Source organism: Mastigoproctus giganteus, chromosome 4, assembly GCF_048544385.1.
Source record: "Mastigoproctus giganteus isolate SK-2022 chromosome 4, ASM4854438v1, whole genome shotgun sequence".
Lineage (NCBI taxonomy): Eukaryota > Metazoa > Arthropoda > Arachnida > Uropygi > Thelyphonidae > Mastigoproctus > Mastigoproctus giganteus.
Window position 1 is genome coordinate 11,710,551 of NC_143578.1, and position 25,620 is coordinate 11,736,170.

The following is a 25,620-nucleotide window of genomic DNA, read 5'->3' on the forward strand; positions in this document are numbered from 1 at the left end:
GTTTTACATTTAAAATGATAAACTGAAGCAAACTGAGGGCTTCTGATAATATTTCAGCCATAATTGTCGTGTTTACCAACTGTTGTATAAAGGTTGCAAATGCTCATTTTGGAATATTTTGAGAGCACCTGTCAAATATTACTTAGCTTTGCCATAACTATTAATAAATATCTTTTGTTTATATTTCTATTGTGATAAAAACTAAAAGGTAAACTGCAGCCATTATCAACCCACTGCAGGATGGAAGCCTCCTGAACAATTCATGCTGAGAGAAATGGACCATAATCTGCCAAGCTGGTCCAGTGCGGGTTGGCAGATCGACCGTATTTAGCACTCAGGAGCTTGAACCCCGGTCTACTCAAAGAGCGTGCGTTACTGCACTCCCGCTCTTGACCACTCGGCTATGGAGGCTAAGGTAAACTGCAGCCATTATCAACCCACTGCAGGATGGAAGCCTCCTCAACAATTCATGGTGAGGGAAATGTTTGTTGTTATGTTTGTTATTTGGTTTTTTAGGAGCATTAGCAACTAAGGCCATATTGCTCCAGGATATGCGGTGGTCATTCCTTGACTTTTCCGCATCCTCCGTATTTGGTGGTGATAGGCTCGAACCCCGGTCAAATCAAGAAGCGTGTGCTACGCACTGCTGCTCCTTCCCACCTGGCTACGGAGGCGCGGTGAGGGAAATGGACCATAATCTGCCACGCTGGTCCAGTATGGGTTGGCAGATTGACAGTATTTAGCAGTCAGGGGCTTGAACCCTGGTCTCCTCAAAGAAGGTGTGCTATTGCATTCCTGCTCCTGACCACTCACCTACGGAGGCCATCTATCGTAATGCTAGTCATTAATGTAACATACCATAGCAAAAAAGAGTTAGAAATGTGAAATTCCCAGGTGATGCACTTTTTTTGAACACCAGTGTGTGTGTGTATATATATATATATATATATATATATATATATATATATACCTAACTTATATATACCTAATATTTACCTAACTTTTACCTCACATAATATATATATATATATATATATATATATATATATAGAGAGAGAGAGAGAGAGAGAGGGGAGAGATTTCAGAAGTAATAAAAAAATAAACAATGATGGCTGTTCTTCAAAGAAAAATTATGCATGGTAGTATATGTAAGCAGAAATTTTTCAGAAAAGTAAAAATGTACAACAAAATATTTATTTCAAGAAATTTCCCAACTAACTGGCAAGTTGAGTCTGGAAATTTCATATCAACTTGGTTAATATTATAACTAGCATTAGTAGAGGCATATGATGCAAGAAAGCAAGCTTACACACCATCAGCCAAAAAAAAAAAAAAACTTCCCATTTCACCCATCCATTCGCTCCAAATGTTTGTCTAGTTCTGCCTTGAATTTATTTAAGCTATCAACTTCTACAATGACAGATGGAAGTTTGTTCCAGCAATCGACCACCCGCTGACTAAAGGCAAATTTCTGCACATCTATTCTACATCGAATTTATGCCCCCCCCCCCCTCAGTCAATATTATTTGGGCAAGAGGAAGAATCCCATCAGCATTGAGCCTATTCAAATAATTCAATTTATACACCTCAATCTCGCAGGTGCCTAGCCTCCAGACACTGTAATTTGCTAAACCTAAGCCTTTCTTTGTAAGAGCAACCCTTTGTTCCATTCACTAACCTTATTGCCTGTCTTGTATTTGTTCCAGCAGCTCTACAACCTTCCTAAAATGAGGCCTTCAGACTTGTATACAGTACTCAAGGTGTGGCCTGACCATTGCCTTATACAAGGTGATAATCACCTCCTTATCCCTGCTAGAAAAATTCCTGTATATCATTGACATGACACCATGATCTACTTTTGCAGCCTTTCTGCACTGCTCAGAAAATTTCATATCTGACTGTACAATTACCCTCAGGTCCTTTTCATTCTCTACCACCCTGAGTGTAGTACCACACAGTTAGTACGTTTCTCTTGGCTTACTGCTACCCATATGCACTACTTCGCATTTGTCAATATTAAACTTCAGTTGCCACTTACCAGTCCATCTACCTAACATTTCTAGATCCTGTTGCAGTAGCATATTGTCTTTACTATCATTAACAAATCAGCCAACCTTTGTATCATCTACATACTTGGACATTAAGCCTGATATACCTTCATCGATATCATTGATAAATACACAAAACAACAATGGGGCCAGCACCGAACCATGGGAGACTCCACTTATAACATTAGTCCACGTAAAGCAGTGTGCATTTATTACCACTCTCTGCCGTCTCCCACTCAACCATCCTTTTATCCATTGCAGTAACTTGCCCTTAATACCATACCACTCCAATTTGTACAGCAGACTTCCATGTGCAACAGTATCAAAAGCTTTCCTGAAATCCAAGTATATGATATCAAAATTATTTTTAGCATCCAGTTCCTTTGTGAATTGAATACATCGTAGTATTCAATCAAATTGGTCAGACAAAACTTCCCCTTAACAAACCCATGATGTGTCTGAACTATAACCGAAGTCTTGTCTAGATGATCCTGCAGTGCTTCTTTAACCAGTGCCTCCATTAATTTGCATGGAACTGGAGTTAAACTAACAGGTCTGTAATTACTTCTGTCACCCTTTGATCCTCCTTTGTGAATTAGGGTCACATTTTCACATCACCAGTCCATGGGTACCTCCCTCGAGTCCAAGGAAGCTCTCATAATCATGGCTAAGTGTTTGCCTACTTCCTTTGATGCCTCCTTTAATATAACTGGATAGAACCCATCCACCACAGGTGCCTTTGTTATGTTTATTTTCAACAATTTCAACTCCACTTTGCTCTTAGTTATTACAAAATCATTTAGCTCACTGCCAGTTTAATATGCCTCTGGCATTCCCCTCCCCGAATAACTCATGTGTAAATGTTGAGGCAAAATACTCATCCAGTTTGTTGCTAACAAACTGGATGAGTATCTGCTACTTGAGTAGGATCACCAACAGTTGAACCATCAATATCAAGTGGATCAATGTGATTCATCTCCTTTCTTCTAAGTAAAGAACTCTTTGCCATTTTTCTTTGCATCCTTTGCCAAAGATTTCTAGTAATCTGCCTTTGCCTGCCTAGTCCTTTGTGACTTGATTACACCAGTTTATACTTACCATAGGCTTCTGTGTCACCTGTTAATTTTTTTGTATTCCATGCATTTTTCTTCTCTGCTGCATGTCTGATTAGTTCATCTGACATTAATTTAGGCCTAAACCTTGAACAATATTTCTTAGCAGGTATTAAAAGTCTAGTAGCTTCTAAGATTAATTCTTTATTTCTATTTTGAATTTTCTGTTGGTAACATCATCAGTTGGTTCCACTGTATAGAATTTAAAAACTGTCTCAGACACCGTAGTCACCTTTACGAAAGCAAAAACCCTTCCTCTTACCCCTGATGATAGTTACCTCTTTGAGTAAATCTCACAACAGCACACTGTGATCACTGCCACCTAGTGGGTCCTTTATCTGCAGATTCTTAATGCATGAAGAATCACTACTGATAAATAGATCGAGTACTATTCCCTCTCGTTGCCTCCTGAACTAGCTGCTGTAGAAAACAATCATCCAATAAATCCACAAAAGCCTTGCTAGAGTGTGAGTAACCAATCCACAAGTTCTATTCACTATTTGGGAAATTAAAACCCCCTATTATAAGACAATCTGATTTACTGGTCCACTTTATTTCTCTGTACAGTTGTTCATTGTACTCATCAGAGTCATTAGGCCTATAACACACTTCTACTCTCAACTTGGTTTTCCCAGTGCTTATGTCACACCAAACCAATTCAACACTGCACTGTCCACCCATTTCAACTGTATGCACTTCCTTAGATTTTATTTGCTTCTTAACTAAAGCATAACCCCTCCTGCTTTCCTACCTGTTTATCCTTTCTGTACACACTGTAAGCCCAAAATTGAAATTCTTCATTCTTTATATCTGTGTGACACCATGTCTGATATCTCGTATAAGGAGGTGATTATCCCCTTATATAAGGGGATGGTCAGGCCACACACCTTGAGTACTGTATACAGGTCTGGAGCCTTCATTTTAAGAAGGATGTAGAGCTGTTGGAACAGAGAAGGGCAACAAGATTAGTGAATGGAACAAAGGGTTGCTCTTACGAAGAAAGGCTTAAATTTTGCAAATTACAGTGTCTGGAGACTAGGCACCTGCGAGGTGATCTGATTGAGGTGTATAAAGCCTTGAATGGTTTGAGCATGCTCAATGCTGATGGAATTATTCCTCTTGCTCAGAATAATCATTTGAGAGGGCATAAATTCAAATTGAGGAAAGACAGATGTAGGATAGATGTGCGGAAGTTTGCCTTTAGTCAGTGGGTGGTTGGTTGGTGGAACAGACTTCCATCCTTTGTTGTGGAAGCTGATAGTCTAAATAAATTTAAGGCTGAGCTGGACATGTACAAAACAGAGGGGTGAAATGGGAGCGTGTTTTTTTTTTTTTTTTGGCTGATGCTGCATAAGCTTGCTTTCTTGCATCATATGCCTCTACTAATGCTAATCTCAACAATATCTGCCTTTGAGGTTTTGACCAACACCTCAAATTCATCAAATTTATTTACTAAACTCTTAGCATTGGGTGTAATGAATGCAACAGGAAATTAAAATCTGTGTGCTTTACCTGCATTAAGCTTTGTTCATGAAGAGACTTTCTGCTTTCAATGAAGGTTGGATACCAAATACTTGATGCTCTGTCTTCACTGTTCTTAGTGAAGACAGAGCATCATCCTTGAGTATATACCTTTAGTACTGCATACAGGTCTAGAAGCCTCATTTTAGGAAGAATGTAGAGTTGCTAGAACGAGTAAAGAGATGGGCAACAAGAATGGTGAAGGGAACAAAGGGGTGCTCTTATGAAGAAAGGCTTAAGTTCTGCAAATTGCAGCTTCTGGAGACTAGGCACCTGTCAGGCGGTCTGACTGAGGTGTATAAGGCCTTGAATGGATTGAGCAGGCATAATGCTAATAGGATTCTTGCTCTTGCTCAGATTACAAACCCAAGGGGGTCATAGATTCAAACTGAGGAAAGACAGTTGTAGAACAGATGTGCAGAAGTTTGCCTTTAGCCAGTGGGTAGTTGATTGCTGGAACAAACTTCCATCTGTTGTTGTGGAAGCTGATAGCTTAAATAAATTCTAGACAGAACTAGACAAACATTTGAAATGAATGGATCAGTGAAATGGGTTTTTTTTTTTTTTTTTTTGGCTGATGCTGTATAAGCTTGCTTTCTTGCATCATGTGCCTCTACTAATGTTAATCATGATCAAAACTGAACACAAGTAAAGCATACAAATTGTGATTTGATTTTGACTACAGCATTGAAATACTCCTGCAATCCTAGATGTAAAAATAGCAAGTAGTTAAAAACAAATTTAACTGTACAAGCAGTATGCATGCTCCAGTGAATCAACAGAAATCATGCCAAATGTCTTAATTAGGACATTTAGTAAGTTAAGGCTAACTGTCTTAACAATAAGCTTGTACAAGTCATTGACAGCACAAAACTGTGCATGAGAAGTACAAATACAAACAAGCAACTATTAAAATATGCAATCATAAATACAACACACCAAATAACCATTAACATATGCAATCTGCAATTAAAATGTCTGTTATAAAAGCATATTACACTAAGAACTCAAACACTACATGATTTCAGAACTTAGGGCTTCAAACCCTGACACTGATTTCATCTTCACTGCAATTTAGTTGTTTTCTATTAACCTTTTACTGTTTAAAGCAGTGGTGGCAACCTTTTTTGGCAAGAGGGACCAATTCAGTAGGAAAGAAATGTTTGCAGACTGCAGTGTGTAATGATATCAATTTTTTTTTTATTTATCATTAATAACCTGAAACCATAAAACTAGGAAAGTGCCTCAGACCAATACCACCAAACTTTGAAAAAGTGCCTGCATTGAGGCAGTCACTATTATTTATGACATGGTTAAAAGTGTTTATATTTATGTTGCTAGTTTGCTGCTGTCCAGAACCTAAACCAAAGCAACAAAGTACTGCAACAGTTATTTTTGTGAGAGATGAAAATTTTGTTTGTTTTATATTTCATATTAAAAGTATTAGTTGTATTATCAGTAACACAACATAAAACTGTTTGATAATATATTTATAGGAATATAATAATTATTTGTAAACTTTTAATGCAAGAATAAAATGCAGACTTTAATAAAATCTGCTTCTCAAGATTTTGATCAACATCAACCTTCTAAGTAGCGTAAGTAAGTTTCGATCAAACCATTCAAAAATTTAAACAGTTTTACTCTAGTGTCGCCATAGATGTTTTCACATAAAGAAAAACATCTTTCATGAGTACAGGGTACACACTCTGCTTTTTTTTTAATTGAAGAATTTTTGACTATATGACTACTGACTTGCTAGTGTAATGTCTTGCACACCAAGCAACTATTAAAATACAGTGAAAGCTTTGTATTTTCAATTGTATTTTATATTGTTTTCTTAATGGTATCTCAAATAAACCAGGCAGGTGCATGATTTATTTTATATACTATTAATTATAGGAAGCAATAGAAGGTTGAATCTCATGAAATTTAGCTTTGAGCAGCATGTTGTAGATCACTAGAATAAATTACCTTCCACGGTTGTTCAGGGAGATTCTGGCAGTGTTAAGGAAGAATAAGATGATCACTTTTTGGCAATGGGAAAAGAGCAAGTTGAAAAGTTTGTGACCTGTATACTCACTGAGTATAACAGAATTGTAGTATGACAATGTGATTTTCAAGATTTGTACACATCCTATAGGTGATATATATTAATTAATTATCATTTCAAAATCTAGAAAAAAAAGCAACACAAAAGATCTTTATTACAAATATATCCAATGGTTGGCCTTGTGGCAAACAAAGAAATTTGTTTAAGCATGTTTTAAATATCACATGGAACAATAAAAACACAATTTAACATGCAGAAAAATCCTAAAGAAGCTTCTAACAGAGATAATTTAACACTCCTACATTATGCATTAAAATGAGAATCTGTAATTGCTAATTATTGCATTATTGATATGTTCTTACAAATATATTATTTTTTAATTAAAATACTTAATTTTATCAATTTTCAGTTTAAAATATTATATTTTCTAAACTTTCTGTAAAAAAATTGGATTTACACTTTTTATTATTTTTCAAAAGGCAGTTTGGAGAAAAGGAAAGAAGACTTATGCACTGAAAAATAGTTCAGCAAAAAATAGTACAACACATAAAAATAATAAAATAACTAACCTTACAATACTTTTTTGCCAATGCATATTCTTCTCTTTCCAAGTAAACTTCCCAAATATTCCTACAGAATACGCCAAGATCAAACTTTTATATATTATATTATTTTTTTAAATTACTGATTTATAGCACTAGAGGTATGAACATTTATTCCTAATAAACTGACTTATCAAAATTATTAAATGAAGTTAATTATCATTTAACTATGCCAGTAAATAAAATTACTGAGAAATAAGCCATTTAATTTTTTAAAATAAAGTATATATAACTAATTAACACAAAAAAGACAAGAAAAGGTAAAATTAAAATTACCTGTCTTCTCGAGTAATACTGTACCAGAATATAGTAGTCTCAGCAAATGCCCATATGGTACCTCTAATAGGGTCCTTAACTATTCCCAGCATTGGTCGATCACCCTGAAAATTAGAGGAAAATGTCATGGATCAAATATTCCATTGTTATATATATAAAAAAAGTAAACAATTTAGTTCTGTTCTTTAAAAATTCAGTTCCCATTTACTAGTACAGAAATTCAGTTCTACTAAAAAAAAAACAAAACAAAAAAACATGCTGTTTTCATTTAAACTCTAGAAGGAACTATTTAATCTGACTAGAATTTATTAACCCTTCAATTTTATTTTCAATTTTATAAAATTTTATTTTATATCCCATTCAGATTTTTTTTTTGCATAGAACAAATGTCTTTGGCAACAATGGTCTTTTCTGACTACCTCACTTTCAATGCACAGAAATATGGGGGAGGGGGAAAAGAAAAATCAAAGCCTAAATGAAAGTGCTACATAAATTTAGTACAGAAGTGGGTGGGCAGCATGCTTCATTTCAATTTAAGTATATATATTTACACTTAAAAAATGATTAATGATGTAAATCAAAAGTAAATACCATAATGGAGGAAAAAAGAAATTCACAAATTTTACCTGCCGGAGGATTTAATATATGCAGAACATAATTCTCACTTTGTCATACATATTATATAATTAACTATATAGTATCGGTGTAAATACACCATAGTTAACCCATAAACTTGAACCAGGTACCCAGGTAATACAATAAGCCATCACAGTTGCGAAGTTATATCCTCAATATGAGAGATGCCAAAAGGGTGTGGTGGTAATGTATTTTGAAAATGAAATGCACAGGGCATAATCCTTATGGGTTTTGATAATTAACTATATAGTATCGGTGTAAATACACCGCAGTTAACCCATAAACTTGAACTACGTATGTAGCGTAGAGGGCATCGTTTTAATTGTATCTCATAATGTGGTTGCCTTCACAACGAGATGGCGGTATTGCACTACTTCAAATAAATAATGCTTCTCTAGTAGAGAAGACTACTGTTATTTATTTTCAGAGGACACCACCACCCAAACGATCATTTCGAGGCTATTGGGCTTCATCATCGATGGGCGGGCAGGTACCCTGGTAATACAACATGCCATCACGGTTGCTATCAGTGTAAATACACCATAGTTAACCCATAAATTTGAACTACGTAAGTAGCATAGAAAGCATCATTTTAATTGTATCTGACAGTGTGGTTGCCTTCACAACGAGATAGTGGCATTGCACTACTTCAAATAAATAACACTTCTCTAGTAGAGAAGACTACTGTTATTTATTTTCAGTGGTACCACCACGCAGATGATCATTTCTTCAGTGGTACCACCACGCAGATGATTGGTCCTTGAGGTTGTCATAGACATTCTTTCAGATATGCCAGACTAGCTGTACTTGCTAACTGGGAGTCTAAAACGCTGATGGAACTGATATTCGGGTGACACTCAAGTCAAGTGGACCCAATTTCGGCGAAGTCCGGATGGTCTGTGACAGCTAAATCCACTGCTTGCACCTTCACGATGGTGGGACTGTTAGTAATCCTGGGTATAACCTCCATGCACAAATACATGGTGGATGACCAGCCAGGTGTGAACCAACGTAAGCAGGGGTTGAGGTGTGGCGCCCACACCACATGGAGGAACGCCGCCCTTCTATGTTACCAGGCAGTACTAGGTGGTAGATGACACTCATCAACCGGCGAAATACCACCACTTTGCTTATTGGAGGCTTGAAGTGGTGGAACCCATGTTTAGTCTCTAGAGCTAAGTTCCGGTCAAATCTTCCCTATCTCTTCCATCATGCAGAATGATTGATGACTTTTGAGGTTATGATGAACATCGTGGCGAGATCCAATATTCCTTACATTTCGAGGGTACAGCTCTAAAATGGTGTTCGCAGGCCGGCCGCTAGTTAGTACACCGAACCGAACCTATTGGTAACTCTCTAGGAGGCTTCCGGATCAGTTAGTGTATAATCTTGCTACCTCTACTCTGCCAGATAGTGACTGGAGGGAGTCCGAGTAGTGTGTATGCGGGGAGCATTGTCGAGGCCACTTTATGTCAAGGATCTGGGTATATTCTTACCACGAGTACGCCATATCCAAAAATTTCATTACTTCATACAGCATGTCCCTCCCACTTTTTCTTACTATTGAATACACCATGAATTGTCAAACTAATAGAGCAAGCTTATCTGCGAAAAGATCTAAACCTCCCAAGCACTTCCTTATTCATTTCACAAATATACGTGGTCTCAATTCTAATCTCAACGATGTCCATTTCCACTTGTAGTCTGCCAAACCCCATGTACTTTTTCTGGCAGAATCTCAGTTATCGTTTGATTCAACTACTGCTCATCTCAGATGCCCAAATTATTCGCTGTATGATTCCTTTCGCATCAAAGGTGGTACTTGTGCATATGTCCGTTCTGATATTCCCTGTCAGAGACTTGGCAATTTGGAATCTCCTCTCTTTGATCTTCTCTGGCTTAAATTCTCTCTACCTCATTGTGTCAAATTCATCTGTTGTCTTTACCGTTCTCCCAACTCCACTAATCACTTGGAGCTCTTTGACTTGCTCTCTTTGCAACTTGACTTTCTCCAGTCCAACTTTCCTAACAGTGAGGTAATTTTCCTTGGTGATTTTAATGTTCACAACTCCAGCTGGCTTCCGTTTTCTAGTTACACCGACCCAGCAGGTCGGGATGCTGAGGCTTTTCCAATTACTAATGACTTAGCACAGATTGTTCATTTACCTACAAGAATACCGGACAATCCTAATCATACAGCCAATACGCTTGATCTTTTTCTCACAAACAACCCTTCTAAGTACACGGTCGAAGTGAGAGGTCCTTTAGGCACTTCAGATCACAACTTGGTGATTGTCTCTTCTCCAATAGAACCTTTATCTCATGGCTATTCCCAACCTCGTGTTGTTTGGCATTACAAGAATGCAAAATGGGATGACCTGCGAGACTTCTTTTCTTCTTTTCCTTGGTCAGATTACTGTTTCAAAACTTCTGATGTCAACATTTGCTCAGATCGTGTCAGCAAAATTATTCTTGCAGGAATGGAATCCTTTATCCCACACTCCACTTTAAAATCTCGTCCTTTATCTAAACCTTGGTTTTCCAATAAATGTGCTAAGGCCGTTCAGGAGAAGAATGTTGCACATCGTAATTGGCTTGTTTCTAATTCTTCAGTTTCATTTTCTGCCTACACCAAAGCTCGCAACAATTGTAAAGCAATTATTAATCAGTCCAAACTAGAGTTTGAACAGGCTAAGAGTAGAAAACTTGCTTCTTGCCTAATGGTAGCCGAACATTCTGGTCTCTTGCCAAAGCTATTGGCCGCAACTTTTGCCCATATCTGCTCCCACCTCTGTCCAAACCAGATGGTTCTTTTGTCACTTCGGCCAAGGATAAAGCTGACCTGCTAGCATCCCATTTTTCTTCCAGCTCATGTATTAATGATATTGGTAAAACACCTCCCACCATTCCCAACACGCTCCATTCAATGCCTCCTGTGGTCTTCCGTCTAAAGGATATCAGAAGGATTATGATGAATCTAGATGCTAAGAAAGCTCCAGGTCCTGATGGTATTTCTCCACTTGTTCTCAAAACCTGTGCTCCTGAACTTACTCCTATTCTTTGCCGCCTTTTTTCACTTTCTTATTCCAAAGGTGTTTTTCCTTCTGCTTGGAAATTTGCTCAGTTCCTAAAAAGGGTGACAAATCCCTCCCATCCAATTATCGTCCCATTGCAATTACTTCTACTCTTTCTAAAATAATGGAGAAATCAATTAACCGCCAACTCTTAAACTACCTAGAAACCTTCCGTCTGATCAACGATCGCCAGTATGGATTCCGTCAGTGTTGATCCACTGGTGATATTCTGGCTTATGTTACCCATTTATGGACTAATTCAATGGAAAGGTTCGGTGAAACACAAGTAGTTGCTCTTGACATCTCAAAGGCTTTTGATCGTGTTTGGTATAAAGGTCTTCTAAACAAGCTTCCATCTTATGGTTTGACAACTGTTTTTAGTAATTGGTTATCCAGTTTTCTCTCTGATCGCTCACTGAGGGTGATGGCAGATGGCTCTCTGTCTTCTAACTTCTCCACTAATGCCGGTGTCCCCCAAGGTTCAGTTCTTTCCCCCACTCTTTTCCTCTTGTATATTAATGACCTTCTTCCATTGACTGGAAATCCTATCCATAGTTTTGCCGATGACAGCACATTGCATTCCACTTTCCATTTTGAGAAACCTTGTCCTGCACAATCAGTTTCAACTTTTCAAAAATCTGCTACCAATTCCTTAAATGCCAATCTTCAGGTAATTCTCCAGTGGGGCAAAGACAACTTAGTCGATTTCAACCCTTCTAAAACTCAGTCTTGTCTTATATCTCGCAAAAAGGATTCTTCTGCTCCTATGCTTATCTTTAGTGACACTCCGATTTCTAGGCAAAATGATATATTTCTTTTGGGGATTACCGTGACTTCTAATCCATCTTGGCACAAGCACATTACAAATATTGCTTCCTCTGCATCTAAAAAACTTGGTTTTCTCTTTCGCTCTCGGCGTTACTTTTCTTCCAAAGTGCTGCTCACTCTGTATAAATCGCAAATCCGCCCTGCCATGGAATATTGTTCTCACATCTGGGGTGGTGCCCCCAAAACCTCTCTCAGGCTTCTTGATTCCATTCAGAAGAGGGCAGTTAGGTTAATTAATGATTCATCTCTAACAGAGTCTCTCCACTCGCTTTCTCATAGATGTACTGTTTCTGCTGCATGCCTCTTCTACAGATACTTCCATGGGCACTGTTCTTCTGAATTGGCTTCTATAATTCCAGCTGTCTCTTTCAAAACAGTCCGAACACGTGCCACCACCAGCCAACATCCATTTACTGTCCAACTTCAAACCCACAGAACCAACTTTTCATCTTCCTCATTTATTCATTCAACTGCCGTTTTCTGGAACAACCTTCCTTCATACGTATTTCCTGAAAATTGCAATCTACAGAAGTTCAAGTCCAATGTCAACAAATATCTTTTTTCATCTTCTCAACCTCCAACCCAAGCACAGTACTAAGTACTATAGGTTCTAATACCTCTCGTGTTTGGGGTTTACATAGAAAAAAATCAAAACCCATAAGGATTATGCCCTGTGCATTTCATTTTCAAAATATTATATAATAAAATATATAAATAAAACAGAAAATTTTAATGTTTATTTTTAAGATAGTAGTTTAATTTAGATTTACATTTTAACACATTCATTGCTTCCTAACACAAATATGCAGCATTAGGTTTTTAATCCACTTAGAGGGAAACCACCCTACTCAGAACTCTTCTTCCCATTTGACAGAAGAAAAACGATATTTTTATCAAGCAACTTTCACTGGAAGTTGACTAATTCAGTCACAGTGAGAAGAAAGGCCAAAAATGTCTCTGCCTTCTCCAATCCAGATTGACTCGATCCCTTGGTTTACAATCAATCCCAGGACAGAAATGTTATTGGAAAAGCCGGCAGTGAAAATGTTAATACTTTAAGAAGGAAAAATTGATTTATATAAATGAGTGAAAAGGTTACTGTTTCTATGAACTATAAGTATTATAATTAACTTGTTAGTGCATTTAGCATTTTTACTACTGTATTCATATCAGTTTATTATTTTATTTACCTATTGGTAGAGAAAAAGCTTATAACATTCATAAATTAAAGAATATTTGAGATTTTGTTAAAAAAATCATAATTAACTCAAGCTTACCTCAATGAACACATCTTCAAGAACTAGCTGCTTATTCAACATACAGAATACTTTTAGTCTAAGGGAAAAAAAAAAAGTTGAATATGGTTGTCAGTCATCAAGGGAATAATCATTTTCTTTTATTAGTAATGATTGTGTCAGGAAAAACAAAAAAATCTGTCTGTCTGTCTCTCTCTAACAAACTCTGATATTTACTTGTATCAGTTTGTTGCAGTGTGACTAAATGCATGGATAATTCAAGTTCTGTTTTAAAAAAAAACCTCTGACAAGAACAACAAAACAACTTTTCAGGTTACAAACCATAGTGGATCAACAACATTAGCATTGGTAGAGGCATATGATGCAAGAAAGCAAGCTTATATAGAATCAGCCAAAAAAAAAAAAAAAAAAAACCCTTCCCATTTCACCTATCCATTCACTCCAAATGTTTGTCAATTCTGCCTTGAACTTATTTAAGTTGCTGACCTCCACTACAACAGATATGAAGTTTGTTCCAACTATCAACCACCTGCCGGATAAAGGCAAATTTTCGCACATCTATTCTACAATTGTCTTTCCTCAATTTGAATTTATGTCCTCTCAGGTGAGTAATCTGAGAAAGAGGAAGAATATCATTAGCATTGAGCTTGCTCAATTCATTCGAGGCCTTATACATCTCAATTTGATCACCTTGCAGGTGCCTCGTCTCCAGAAGCTGCAATTTGCAGAACTTAAGTCTTTCTTCATAAGAGCAATTCTTTGTTCCATTCACTAACCTTGTTGCCTTTCTCTGCACTCGTTCCAGCAGCTCTACATATTTCCTAAAATGAAGCCTCCAGATCTGTACATAGTACTAAAGGTGTGGCCTGACCATTGCTTTATACAAGGAGATAATCACCTCCTTATCCCTGCTAGCACATTTCCTGTATATCATTGACAAGACAACATGCATCTTGCAGCTTTTTTGCACTGCTCAGAAAACTTCATATCTGACTGCACAATTACCCCCAGGTCCTTTTCATTCTCCACTACCCTAAGTGTAGTACCACCCAGTTGATATGTTACTCTGGGGTTACTGCTACCCATATGCAGTACTTTACATTTGTCAATGTTAAACTTTAATTGCCACCTCTCAGCCCATCTACTAAACTTTTCCAGATCCTGTTGCAGTAGCATACTATCATTAACAACCCTGCCAACTTTCATACATCTGCAAACTTAGACATTAAGCCTGATATACCTACACCATTATCACTGATAAATACACAAAACAACAATGGGCCCAACACTGAATCCTGGGAACTCCACTAATAACATTAGTCCATGAAGAACAGTGTCCACTGATAACCACTTTCCGTCTTCTCCCACTCAACCATTCTTTTATCAATTGTAGCAACTTGCCCTTAATGCCATACTGCTCCAATTTATACAGTAGTCTTCCATATGCCACAGTATCAAAAGCTTTCCTAAAATCCAAGTATAATGATATGAAATTTATTCTTTGCATCCAGTTCTTTTGTGACCACATCATAGTATCCAATCAAATTTGTCAGACAAGACTTCCCCTCCATTAATCAAAATAATGGAGTCACTGGTTAAGGAAGCAAAGCTTCCTTAACCAGTGACTCCATTATTTTCCCTGGAACAAAAGTTAGACTAACAGGTCTGTAATTTCCCGTGTCACCCTTTGTGAATTGGGGACACATTTGCTCATCTCCAGTCCATGGGCACCTCCCCCTGAGTCCAAGGAAGCTTTCATAATTATGGCTAAGGGTTTTTTTACTTCCTTTGCTGTTTCCTTTAATATAACTGGATAGATCCCATCCGCCCCAGGTGCCTTTCTTATGTTCAATTTCAACAATTTCTCCTCTACTTTGCTCTCAGTTATCACAAAATCATTTAGCTCCCTGCCAGAGTTTGATAAGCTTCTGGCCTCCACTTCACTACAGACCTCCTCGTGTGTGAATGTAGATGCAAAATACTCATTCAGTTTGTCAGCTACCTGACCAGGTTCATCAACAATTGAACTGTTAATTCAAGTGGATCAATCTGATTCCTCCACTTCCTTCTAGAGTTTACATAAGTAAAGAAGTCTTTACTGTTTTCTTTGCATTATTTGTCAAAGATTTCTCATAATCTGCCTTTGCTTGCCTAATGTCCTTTGTGACTTGATTATATACTATCTTATATCTATGCTGGGCATCTGTGTCTCCTTTTTCTTTTTCTTTCTTTCCTGCCACTTTTCTTTTCCTGCATTTTTCTTTCCTGCCACGAGTGTCATTAGGTCATCTGACATCCATTTATTATTGTTATTATTATTAGCCATATGGTGCAAGGAAGCCTGAGGCTTATGCTGCACTAGCCAAAAAAAATTCCTGAGTTACCCTGAGAGAGAGAGAGAGAGAGAGAGAGAGAGAGAGAGAGAGAGAGAGAGAGAGAGAGAGAGAGAGAAAGAGTCAGAAGTAGAAAGGAATCACCAAGAAAGAGAAGAATGATGATATCCAGCTCAGGACCCTGGGTGTGCCAAGTCCATACTCACTAGATGTGAGCCCCTGGGGTGAATTTAGGCAGTATTTCTTAGTTGATATGAAAAATCTAGTAGCTTCCAAGATTAATTCCTTGAATGCTTCCCTTTTAGAATTTGCTGTTGGTCACATCATCATCAGTTGGTCCCACTGTATATGATTTAAAAACTACCTGAGACCACTGTAGTCACCTTTACGAAAGCAAAAACCCTTAAGTAAATCCCACATCAGTACACAGTGATCACTGTCACCTAGTGGTTCCTTTATCTGCAGATTCTTAATGCATGAAGAATCACTGATGATAATCAGATAAAGTGTATTACTTCCTCTGGTTGTCTCTCGAACATGCTGCTGTAGAAAACAATCATCCAATAAATCCACAAAAATCTTGCTGGAACCAACCTACAAGTTCCAGTCTATATCTGGGAAGTTAAGATCTCCCATTATAAGACAATCTGATTTACTGTTGTTGTTGTTGTTTGTTAGATTTATTGGTGCATCAGCAACTTAGGCTATAATGCACTAATTACTGTCTGATATTTCCTTCGTTTTTCTTACAGGAGGTAGCAGTTCAGATAAGGTGATATTTATTAATAAATTTTAGAAAAAGAAAAATGTCATCCATGTTCTCTTGATCTCCTAGGACACACTGTAGTGTTAAATGATTGTAATTATGGAAATTAGAGGAAAAAGCTGTTTTCCTTTCTTTTTGATATTGCGGGCATTCTATGATGATATGCTTTACTGTTAGTGGGCATAAACAATTACTGCATTGTGGAGGGTCACTGTTTGTTAGTAGATAGCTATGAGTGAGGAAAGTATGACCAATGCGTAATCTGGCTAGAATAGTTTCTTCCTTTCTGTTTCGTCTCAGGCTGGATTGCCACTGTTTAGGTTCTCTCTTGATTTCAAAAAGTTTATTATTTGTCTGATCTTTCCACATGCGTGTCCATACTTCTTTATATGTCTGTTTGATAAAGGACTTATGATCACTATAAGGAGTCCTGAAATTAGATGGTATCACATTTGTAGCAGTTTTAGCAGCTAAATCTGCCTGCTCGTTTCCTACGATTCCAACGTGTCCAGGGATCCAGCAAAATATTACGAACTGTCCACGTCCATGAAGTGTTAATAACTGTGCTAAAATTTTCTATATCAGAGGATGACTAGGGAAGGATTTACACTGTAGAGCATTAACAGCACTTAACGAGTCCGTATATATGATGGATTTAGCGAACCAGGCTTCTTTTATATTCTCTAGGGCTAGTAGAATACCATTATAACTCTGAGGTATAAGTACTGCATTCTGGCGGGAGCTGTCTGGAGATAGTGGCATTTGGTAGTACTACAGCTGTACCAACTTTATTACCAGTTTTGGATCCATCTGTGTATAGCTGAATGAAGCTGCTAAACTCAGTGGAGTGAGCCATATGTATTTGTCTAATGTTGATATCGGGGAAGTTATTCTTTCCCCATTGCTGAAAAAGTCTATCAATATGTACTGGAGATATGGAAAGCCATGGCTGGATTTCCATGCTAGTATCCTGGAGAGTGTTAGAAAACTTCAGGCCCCAGCTTGTGATCAAAGCTTGAAGCCTAATGCCAGATGGCTTGTTGTAATGCCATTTAGTTTGATAGATTCCTCTCCATTTTGGCATGAAGAGGCATTGCCACATGGGATGATGTGGGAGACTGCTGATTTTGGCTGCATAATTTAGTAGTAGAGTTTCTCGCCTAAGGTGTAACGGTGGTTCATAGGCTTCAGTGTAGAGGCTTAAGATTGGTGATGTGCGAAAAGCCCCCAGTGCAACTCTTAGTGCACTGTGATGTACAGGGTCGAGCCATTTCAATACACTTGGCCTGGCTGAGTCATATGCAGGAGACCCATAGTCTAACCGGGATCTGATCAGTGAGCGGTATAGATGTAACAGCACGTAACGATCTGCACCCCATGACACAGAAGAAATTACTCTGAGAAGATTTAGTTTTCTAAGACAACTTGTACGAATATGTTTTATATATTCCAGGAAGTTTAATTTTTTATCAAATATTACACCAAGAAATCTAATACTAGGTTGGAAAGTAATACAATGAGAATCCAACTGAAGGTCTGGATGTAAAGAAAGTTTGCGATAGAAGTGCACAGCAGTCGTTTTTGGTTTAGAAAGCCGATATCCATTATTTTTGGCCCAAGAGGCTATTTTGTTAATGGTGCCTTGTAGTTGTCTTTCAATAAGTCTCATATTTTGAGAATGACATGACATGGCAAGATCATCAGCGTACAAGTATGCGTCAACTGTGTTAGGTATGCACTTGGTAATAGAATCAATCCTAATGGCAAAGAGTGTGGCGCTCAACACTGATCCTTGGGGAACTCCCTCTTCTTGTACATATGCTCGAGATAATGAAGAGTGGAATCGGACCTGAAAGGATCTATTGCCTAGAAAGTTCTTAATAAATTTTGGGAGATGACCCCGGAGTCCAAATTTATGCATGTCCTGAAGAATCCCATATCGCCAAGTTGTATCAAAGGCTTTTTCGATGTCAACACATACCATGACTAGGTGTTCATTTCTCAGGAACGCGTTCCGGATATTTGTTTCGGCCTTGATAATGAGATAAAGCGTACATCTTTTTCTCCGGAAACCATACTGACTTGGGCTTAAAATGTTTTGAGTCTCTAAAAACCATGTCAGTCTGGCATTAATTATTCTTTCCAATGTTTTTCCCAGACAACTGGTTAGAGAAATAAGACGGTAATTTTTGGGATCTGTGTGGTCTTTCCCTAGTTTTGGGAAGGCTAGCACATAAGAATGGCACCAGCTAGTGGGGTAATACTCCTCTAAGAAAATTCTGTTATACAGTTGTAAGAGTACAGTTAATGATTCCTCACTTAGATGACAGATCATGGTGTAATAAACCCCGTCGGGACCTGGAGCACTGTTTTTCACTCGTGCAAGGGCATTACGCAATTCATTCATGGTCAGAGGCAGATTATAAGAATGAAGGATGACAGTATTAAAATTTAGTTTGTATTTTTCTGTCTGGGATTTTAACAATTGAAATGCTGGTTCATATGTGGCAACAGCTGAAAGCATTTCAAACGTAGTACCTAAAGCATTGGCAATTTCTGTAGGTTCAGAGATTTCTTTCCCTTTTACAAGTAGAATAGGAGAAGTTGTCTGCGAGTATTTACCATTAATTATTTTGATTTTTTTTCCATATTGTAGAAGTATCTGTGGATCTGTTTATGGTGGAGGCATAATGCGTCCATGCTTCTTTTTTACTCTGCCGTCTTATATGACGAGCTTTAGCTCTGACTCTCTTAAACTGTAGGAGGTTAGCTGTGGTTGGATGTTTTCGAAAAATATTCCAATATTTGTTCCTTTCTTTTTTAGCACTATTGCATGCTTCGTTCCACCACATTTTCAGATGATGATTTTGGTATAGCAGTCTCAGATGCTTTCATTATTTTATCTGTAATGTAGCTTACTGCAGAGTCAATTGTGTGGGTTGCTATGAAGACAGTATCTAAGTGAGCTATTTCTTGGTATTTAATCCAGTTAGCCTTAGCAAATTTCCAGGTTGTCCTAATGTTACTCTGAGGAGTAGAACTTATACAGAAAGTACAGATGATAGGAAAGTGATCGCTACCACGAGGGTTATTAGTAGCGGTCCGGTCTATGAGAGGAAATATCACCAGAGAGCATATTGAAAGATCAATAGCAGAGGTTGAGCCAGATGGTAAATGCACGTATGTGTGAGCACCAGTGTTTAAAATTGTCAGGTTATGTTTATCTAAAAGTTTTTCAATTATCTGTCCTCTGGAGTCAAGATGTTGAGAATCCCATAGCGGGTGATGGCCATTCCAGTCACCCATTATACAAAAGGGAGCAGGTATTTGCATTACTAAATTATCTAAATCAGCAAAGGTGTATGTATGATTTGGTGATAGATACAATGAAACTAATGTTATTGTGATTCCGAAGGTGACACGGACAGCAATTGCCTCTAAAGATGTTTGCAGGGGGATAGGTCTAGAGGGCACCAAAGAGTTCACTATGAGTGCTACTCCTCCATGAGCTAAATTAGATGAGTTTCTATCTTTTCTATACATATTATAATGCTTAATTTTCATAGATATTGCATTTGTGAGATTTGTTTCTTGAATGCATACTGCAACAGGCTTGTATTCAGATAGGAGATCGTAAAAGTCGTCAAAGTTAGCACGGAGCCCACGACAATTCCATTGAATAACTGTATCCATTGTTTGGTTTTAGCTAGTGTCTGCTAACTTCCGTGAGGTAGTTTGCTTACGCCCGTCTATTTTTCCTTTATCCTTCTTTGAGAAGACTGGTCTGCTTGTGTCAATGTCACCTTCTGGATGAATTTCAAGAAATGTGTCATCTTCATCCGCTTTTTCATCAGTGTCCATGGTATCAGATCTGAATGTGTGTGTATCAGTTCTTTCAGAGATCTTAGTTTGTACTTTCGGTTGCTGATTGGGATTCTTATCTGGAGGTATTGTTACCAGTGTATTTACTTCTTGGGTTGCATATTTGGAGGGAGATTGTTCTTTTAATGAAGTAAGTAATGATTTCGCCCAACCAGATATAGAGATATTTGGAAGGACGGAGCAGTCAGTCTGAGTTGATATTGTGCGTAGCTGTTGAGTAACTGAGGCGTATGTAGATGATTTAGTAGGGATTGCAAAGTGTTTCTTTGCCTCTTGATATGACACTTTGTTCTCTATTTTATATTTCTGAATGTTCTTCTCTCTTTTCCATTGGATACAGTCCTTAGAGAAGGCAGAATGATTCCCATGGCAGTTAGGACAGTTTTGGATTTCATTATTACAGTCCGTATGTGTGTGTTCTTTTGAACCACAAGAAGCACAAGTGACTATACCTCTGCACACAGTTTGCGAATGACTGAATTTTTGGCACTTAAAGCACCGGACTGGGTTGGGAATGTACGGTCGAACACGGCATCTGAGATATCCAGCTTTTATAGTTGTGGGGAGATTTGGTGACTTAAATGTCAATATGACTGTTCGTGTAGGGACAGGCTCTCCATCTTTTTTGATGACAATTCTTTTTGCCTGGACTACATTTTGGTTGCTTAATTCGGAGACAAGTTCATCCTCTGATACATTTAGAAGATCCCATTCAGATATTACCCCTTTAGAGGAGTTCAAGGTAGCATGTGGGGTAACCTTTGTGGGAATTTCACCAAAGGTAGATATTTTCAAGAGTCTTTCAGCATGTCTGTATTCGCTCATCTCCACTAATAGGTCACCAGATCTTAGTCGCCGAACCATTTTTGGAGGCCCAGCCACATTTTCGAGACATTTCTGAATCAAAAATGGGGAGAGTTTACTCAATGGTTGGTCTGAGGAGGAATGCAATATTAAGAAGAGAGGAGCAGAAAAATCTGTCCCTTCTTTTTTTTTGTCTCTTAGCATGAGATTTATTCAATTATCATGGTCGTCATGTCTACTTAAATCTGGATCAAGAGATCCATAGTAGGACTGTTTTGGGTTGTCCATAGTTGCTCCTTTTAGTCCCGGGAGAGTGGATTTCTTCTCCCAGGCTTCCAGCCCCGCCACGTGGACGGAAGAGTGGTGCCACCAGTGACCAAGCGATAAGGTTGTTAGTGTTAGTGCGTTAGTAGATTAGTCTTATATACAAGAAGAAAGGTGGCTTTCCTTTCTGTTGAGTAAGCTGACTTCTTTACTTTAGAAGAGCAAAATTATATAACTTTGGAAATTAGAAAATAACGTTCAACTACAATCAATTGCTCTTTTAAGAAAATCGCTTTCAAATCACTGAAGAATCGCTTTAGTCACTCGTTTGGCACTCAGGGGCCCTGATTTACTGGACCACTCTATTTCCCTGTACCATTGTTCATTGTACTCATCAGAGTCTTTTTTTTTTTTTTTTTTTTTGGTAGTTGTTGGCACATTGGCTTCTGTGGCCATAATGCACCTCCCAAGGTTTTTGCAGTACTTTGATCCTGGCACTTTACCCACCCAGGTAGCCTGGTCGGCTTATCAGAGTCATTAGGCCTATACCACACTCCTACTCTCAACTTGGTTTTCTTAGTGCTTATGTCACACCAAACCAACTCAACACTGCAACCGTCCACCCATTTCAACTGGATGCACTTCCTTAGATTTTATGTGTTTCTTAACTAACAGCATCACCCCTCCTCCCCTGTCTATCCTTCCTGTACACATTATACTCCCCAAATTCCAATTCTGCACTGCTTATATCAGTGTGGTACCATGTCTCTGATATCCGAACAATATCCGCTTTTGATCTCTTGACCAGTACTTCAAATTCATCAAATTTATTTACTATACTCCTAGCATTGGTGTACATGCAAGTATACATACACCTATTCTTATTCTTTGTTGCTCTAATACAACACATGTACTTACTTGTTCCATGATGACTCCCAGTAACCCTTGAAATCCCCATTATCTTGCTTTCCAGGCTTCTGCTCATTCCAATAGAAGCAGTGCAAGGATCACTTTCACCTCTGCCTGTGGCTCCCGTTAATCTATTAGTCTGTGAATCCCCCCAAGCTAGCAGTTTTCCGACCCACTTAACACTGCCTCAATAGCATCAACAAATATTCTTGCACCCTTTCTATTTAAGTGTATTCCATACCTATAGAAACAATCTCTCCTGTTAAGAAGCACAGACCATGCTGAGAAAAATTCTACCCCACGACATGGAGCTGCACGACTGATATCAAGTGTAACGAGTGCTTCTCTATGCAGCAGTAGTTAGTGGTTATGATACATGTGTATGCTATTCATAAGCTGTGCACTGTATTGTCATGCATGGTAATTTTTTGATCTTTGGAAAAGGTGAAATCAGCAAAAGATAGATCAAGACTATTGAAAAAAGTAATACTAAATATACCATGAACTTAATGTGGCAAATTAATGCTACAATTAGGTTACAATTGGCAAAGTACGATTCTACTACTGAGTATTTAGGTAATCTAAAATTCAAATTAAAATGAAATTATAAAAATAAGAAAATAAAGCAACACTCATTGCTAGTAGTGAAAATGCATTACTTCCCACAATAAATGAAATTAAATTCATAAAGACAGAAGTCTACAAGCACTTGCAAACTCCAAAAGGATTGCATTTCAGTCACTGACTGCTATCTAGCCAAAACGTTAACAGGTGTCCCTATATCATCCAAATACAAAATAGAATGCAAATTTGAATGTTGACCCAGCCAACTGATAGGTCTAAACCAATTACAAATATGAAAATCAACCTTAAACTAAATCACAATAATAGGATCAATGGGTGTCCCTATAAATAAATTAAATCAATTTGTAATAACATCATTAGAGAAAAATCAAATTACAGAATAAATTAAAACATAATGGGAAAAAAAACCAACGAAATAAAAAATAAGAAGATACAGCAACACTCGTTGCTAGTAGTGAAAATGCATTACTCCCCACTCACAGTGATGTACAGTCATACTTCCCAAAGGAAGAATGCCACTTCCCATAATAAATGAAATTAAATTCATAATGACAGGGAGTCTACAAGCACTTGTGAACTCCAAAACACAAATATATAAACTAAAGAAAATAGATTGGGACAACAAAATACAAATTAAAGAAGAAAGATCTGGGGGGTGCAAAAGAAAATGCCATCCAAATTGCATCCATATCAGAGTAACTTTACTATAAAGACCACATGGTTATGTTGCTAAGATTATTACAGAAAAGGGAGCACTAAATGCATCAAATTAATACTACAATTAGGATTATACCTGGCAGGTACGATTCCACTACCTGAATATCAAGATACCCCAATATTCAAAATAAAATGAAATCATACATACAAATACATATGAATAAAGCAATGCTGCCCATCTACAAGTGCAAGAACGACTCCCTGCCCAAGGTGACCACACCCACCAAAAGAAGCGTGCCACTTCCACAGTAAATGAAAATTAAATGAAGAGAGGAAGCCCACATGCACTACTTCCTCAGAGAACAAATGGATAATGACTAAAACATGATCTAACGCGATATATTTTAGTCGGTGACCACCATCTAGCCAACGGTCTCAGTGGGTGCCCTACCTGATCTCAATACAAAAGTAGAAAATAAACTCAATAAAGGAACATATGCCACGGCTACTGCATTCTAGTTAAAATAAATGAATGTGACATGCAAAATGCAAATCTGAATGTCAATCCAACCAAGTGACAGATTTAAACCTGCTCGTGGCTGTGTGTGTGATGATCCTAATTGTAGTATAAGTTGCTGCATTAGTTTTATGGTACATTAGTGTTCCTTTTCTAAAATAGTCTTAGAATCATAAATGTGTGTCTTAATAGTAAATATATTTCTTTAAATAAATACAGTGGTGGACAAAAAAATTGCATCACCTTAAAAAAAGTAACATTTGTAGTGAAACGTATAAGATATTGTTTGATTACAGTCATTTTGTTTGTCGCAAAACAAAGGTATTGCATTAGATAACACTTCTATTGCATCAGACAGTAATTGCAAAGTATTGCATCAGCTGTTTCTATAAATATGGAATTGGAAGGATATAAATGCTCATTAGTATCCTGTTTTGCGGAGGTGTAAGCATGGCTCCATATGTTCAGCTGACACCAAGAAAAAAAAAAGTGTAGCTGTTGCTCTGTCCCAGGAAGGGCTTTCTACACGTGCTAATGCTGATAACATAGGCTACCACCAGACAATAGTATCCTGGGTGCTGAAATTAAAGCGTGAAACATGTGATGTGAAGAGAAGACCTGGATGAGGCCATAAGAGAGTGACTATGCCTTCCCAAGATCGATATTTGAAATGGCCATGCCTTCGAAATCGCCATGTAGTGCTCCTGATTTTAGACTGGATTTTGAGATGGCCTCTGGTGTTGAAACAAGTGCACGAACTATCCAAAGATGGCTTTCAGAATGTGGTCTCCATGCCTATCGGCCCAAGAAGAAGAAGAAGCTTTTGTCAACCCAACAAATGAGGGAGAAGCAACTTGCTTGGGCTAAAATGCACATTTCATGGACAAAAGAGAAACGGGACACTGTCATCTTTTCTGACGAATCGAAATTCAACCTGCATGGCTCAGATGGGAAGCCATATGTCAGAAGACGAAAATCAGAGGCATACCATCCTGACTGCATAACACCGACTGTAAAGTTCTCTGCCAGTCAGATGGTCTGGGGCTGCATAACAAGCAAAGGGGTGGGGCAAATTAAGTTTATTAATGGAACGGTGAATGCAGAAACCTACACTGCTATCTTGGAGGCATGCCTGAAATCCGTTATTAGGGATCAACCACACAGACATCCAAAACTGCATTTTTCAACAGGACTCAGCACCTTGCCACACAGAAAAATTGGTAAGTTTTATGCTATTTAGATTTAATGATGAGTTTGTCTTCTTGTCTCACAAGGGTTAAAACATACTTACACCAAAGTTTTCCCACATTTTTCTCCCTTAAGGTGCAGTCATACCTCAGAAATGCTGGCATTACAGTGTTGGACTGGCCAGGCAACAGTGCAGATTTAAACCCTATTGAAAATTGCTGGTATGTAATGTTATCTAAAATTGCTCAGAAGAAGCCAACAAGTAAGATTCAGCTGCGCAGGAGAGCACTGTAAGGGTGTGGTACCATG

The 25,620-nt window shown here is 37.9% G+C and overlaps 1 protein-coding gene across 2 annotated transcripts in view; it reads right to left on the minus strand.

The window, feature by feature from the left end:
* The window catches only part of dor (vacuolar protein sorting-associated protein 18 dor), a 139,610-nt gene that overhangs the window by 45,536 nt on the left and 68,454 nt on the right, over positions 1-25,620 (minus strand). For both annotated transcript variants that reach the window (XM_090372563.1, XM_090372564.1), the window contains 3 exons: positions 13,428-13,485; positions 7,613-7,716; positions 7,304-7,364 (listed from right to left, as the gene is read on the minus strand). In XM_090372563.1, coding sequence (XP_090228689.1) covers positions 7,304-7,364; positions 7,613-7,716; positions 13,428-13,485 — 223 coding nt within the window. The remainder of the gene's footprint in view (positions 1-7,303; positions 7,365-7,612; positions 7,717-13,427; positions 13,486-25,620) is intronic.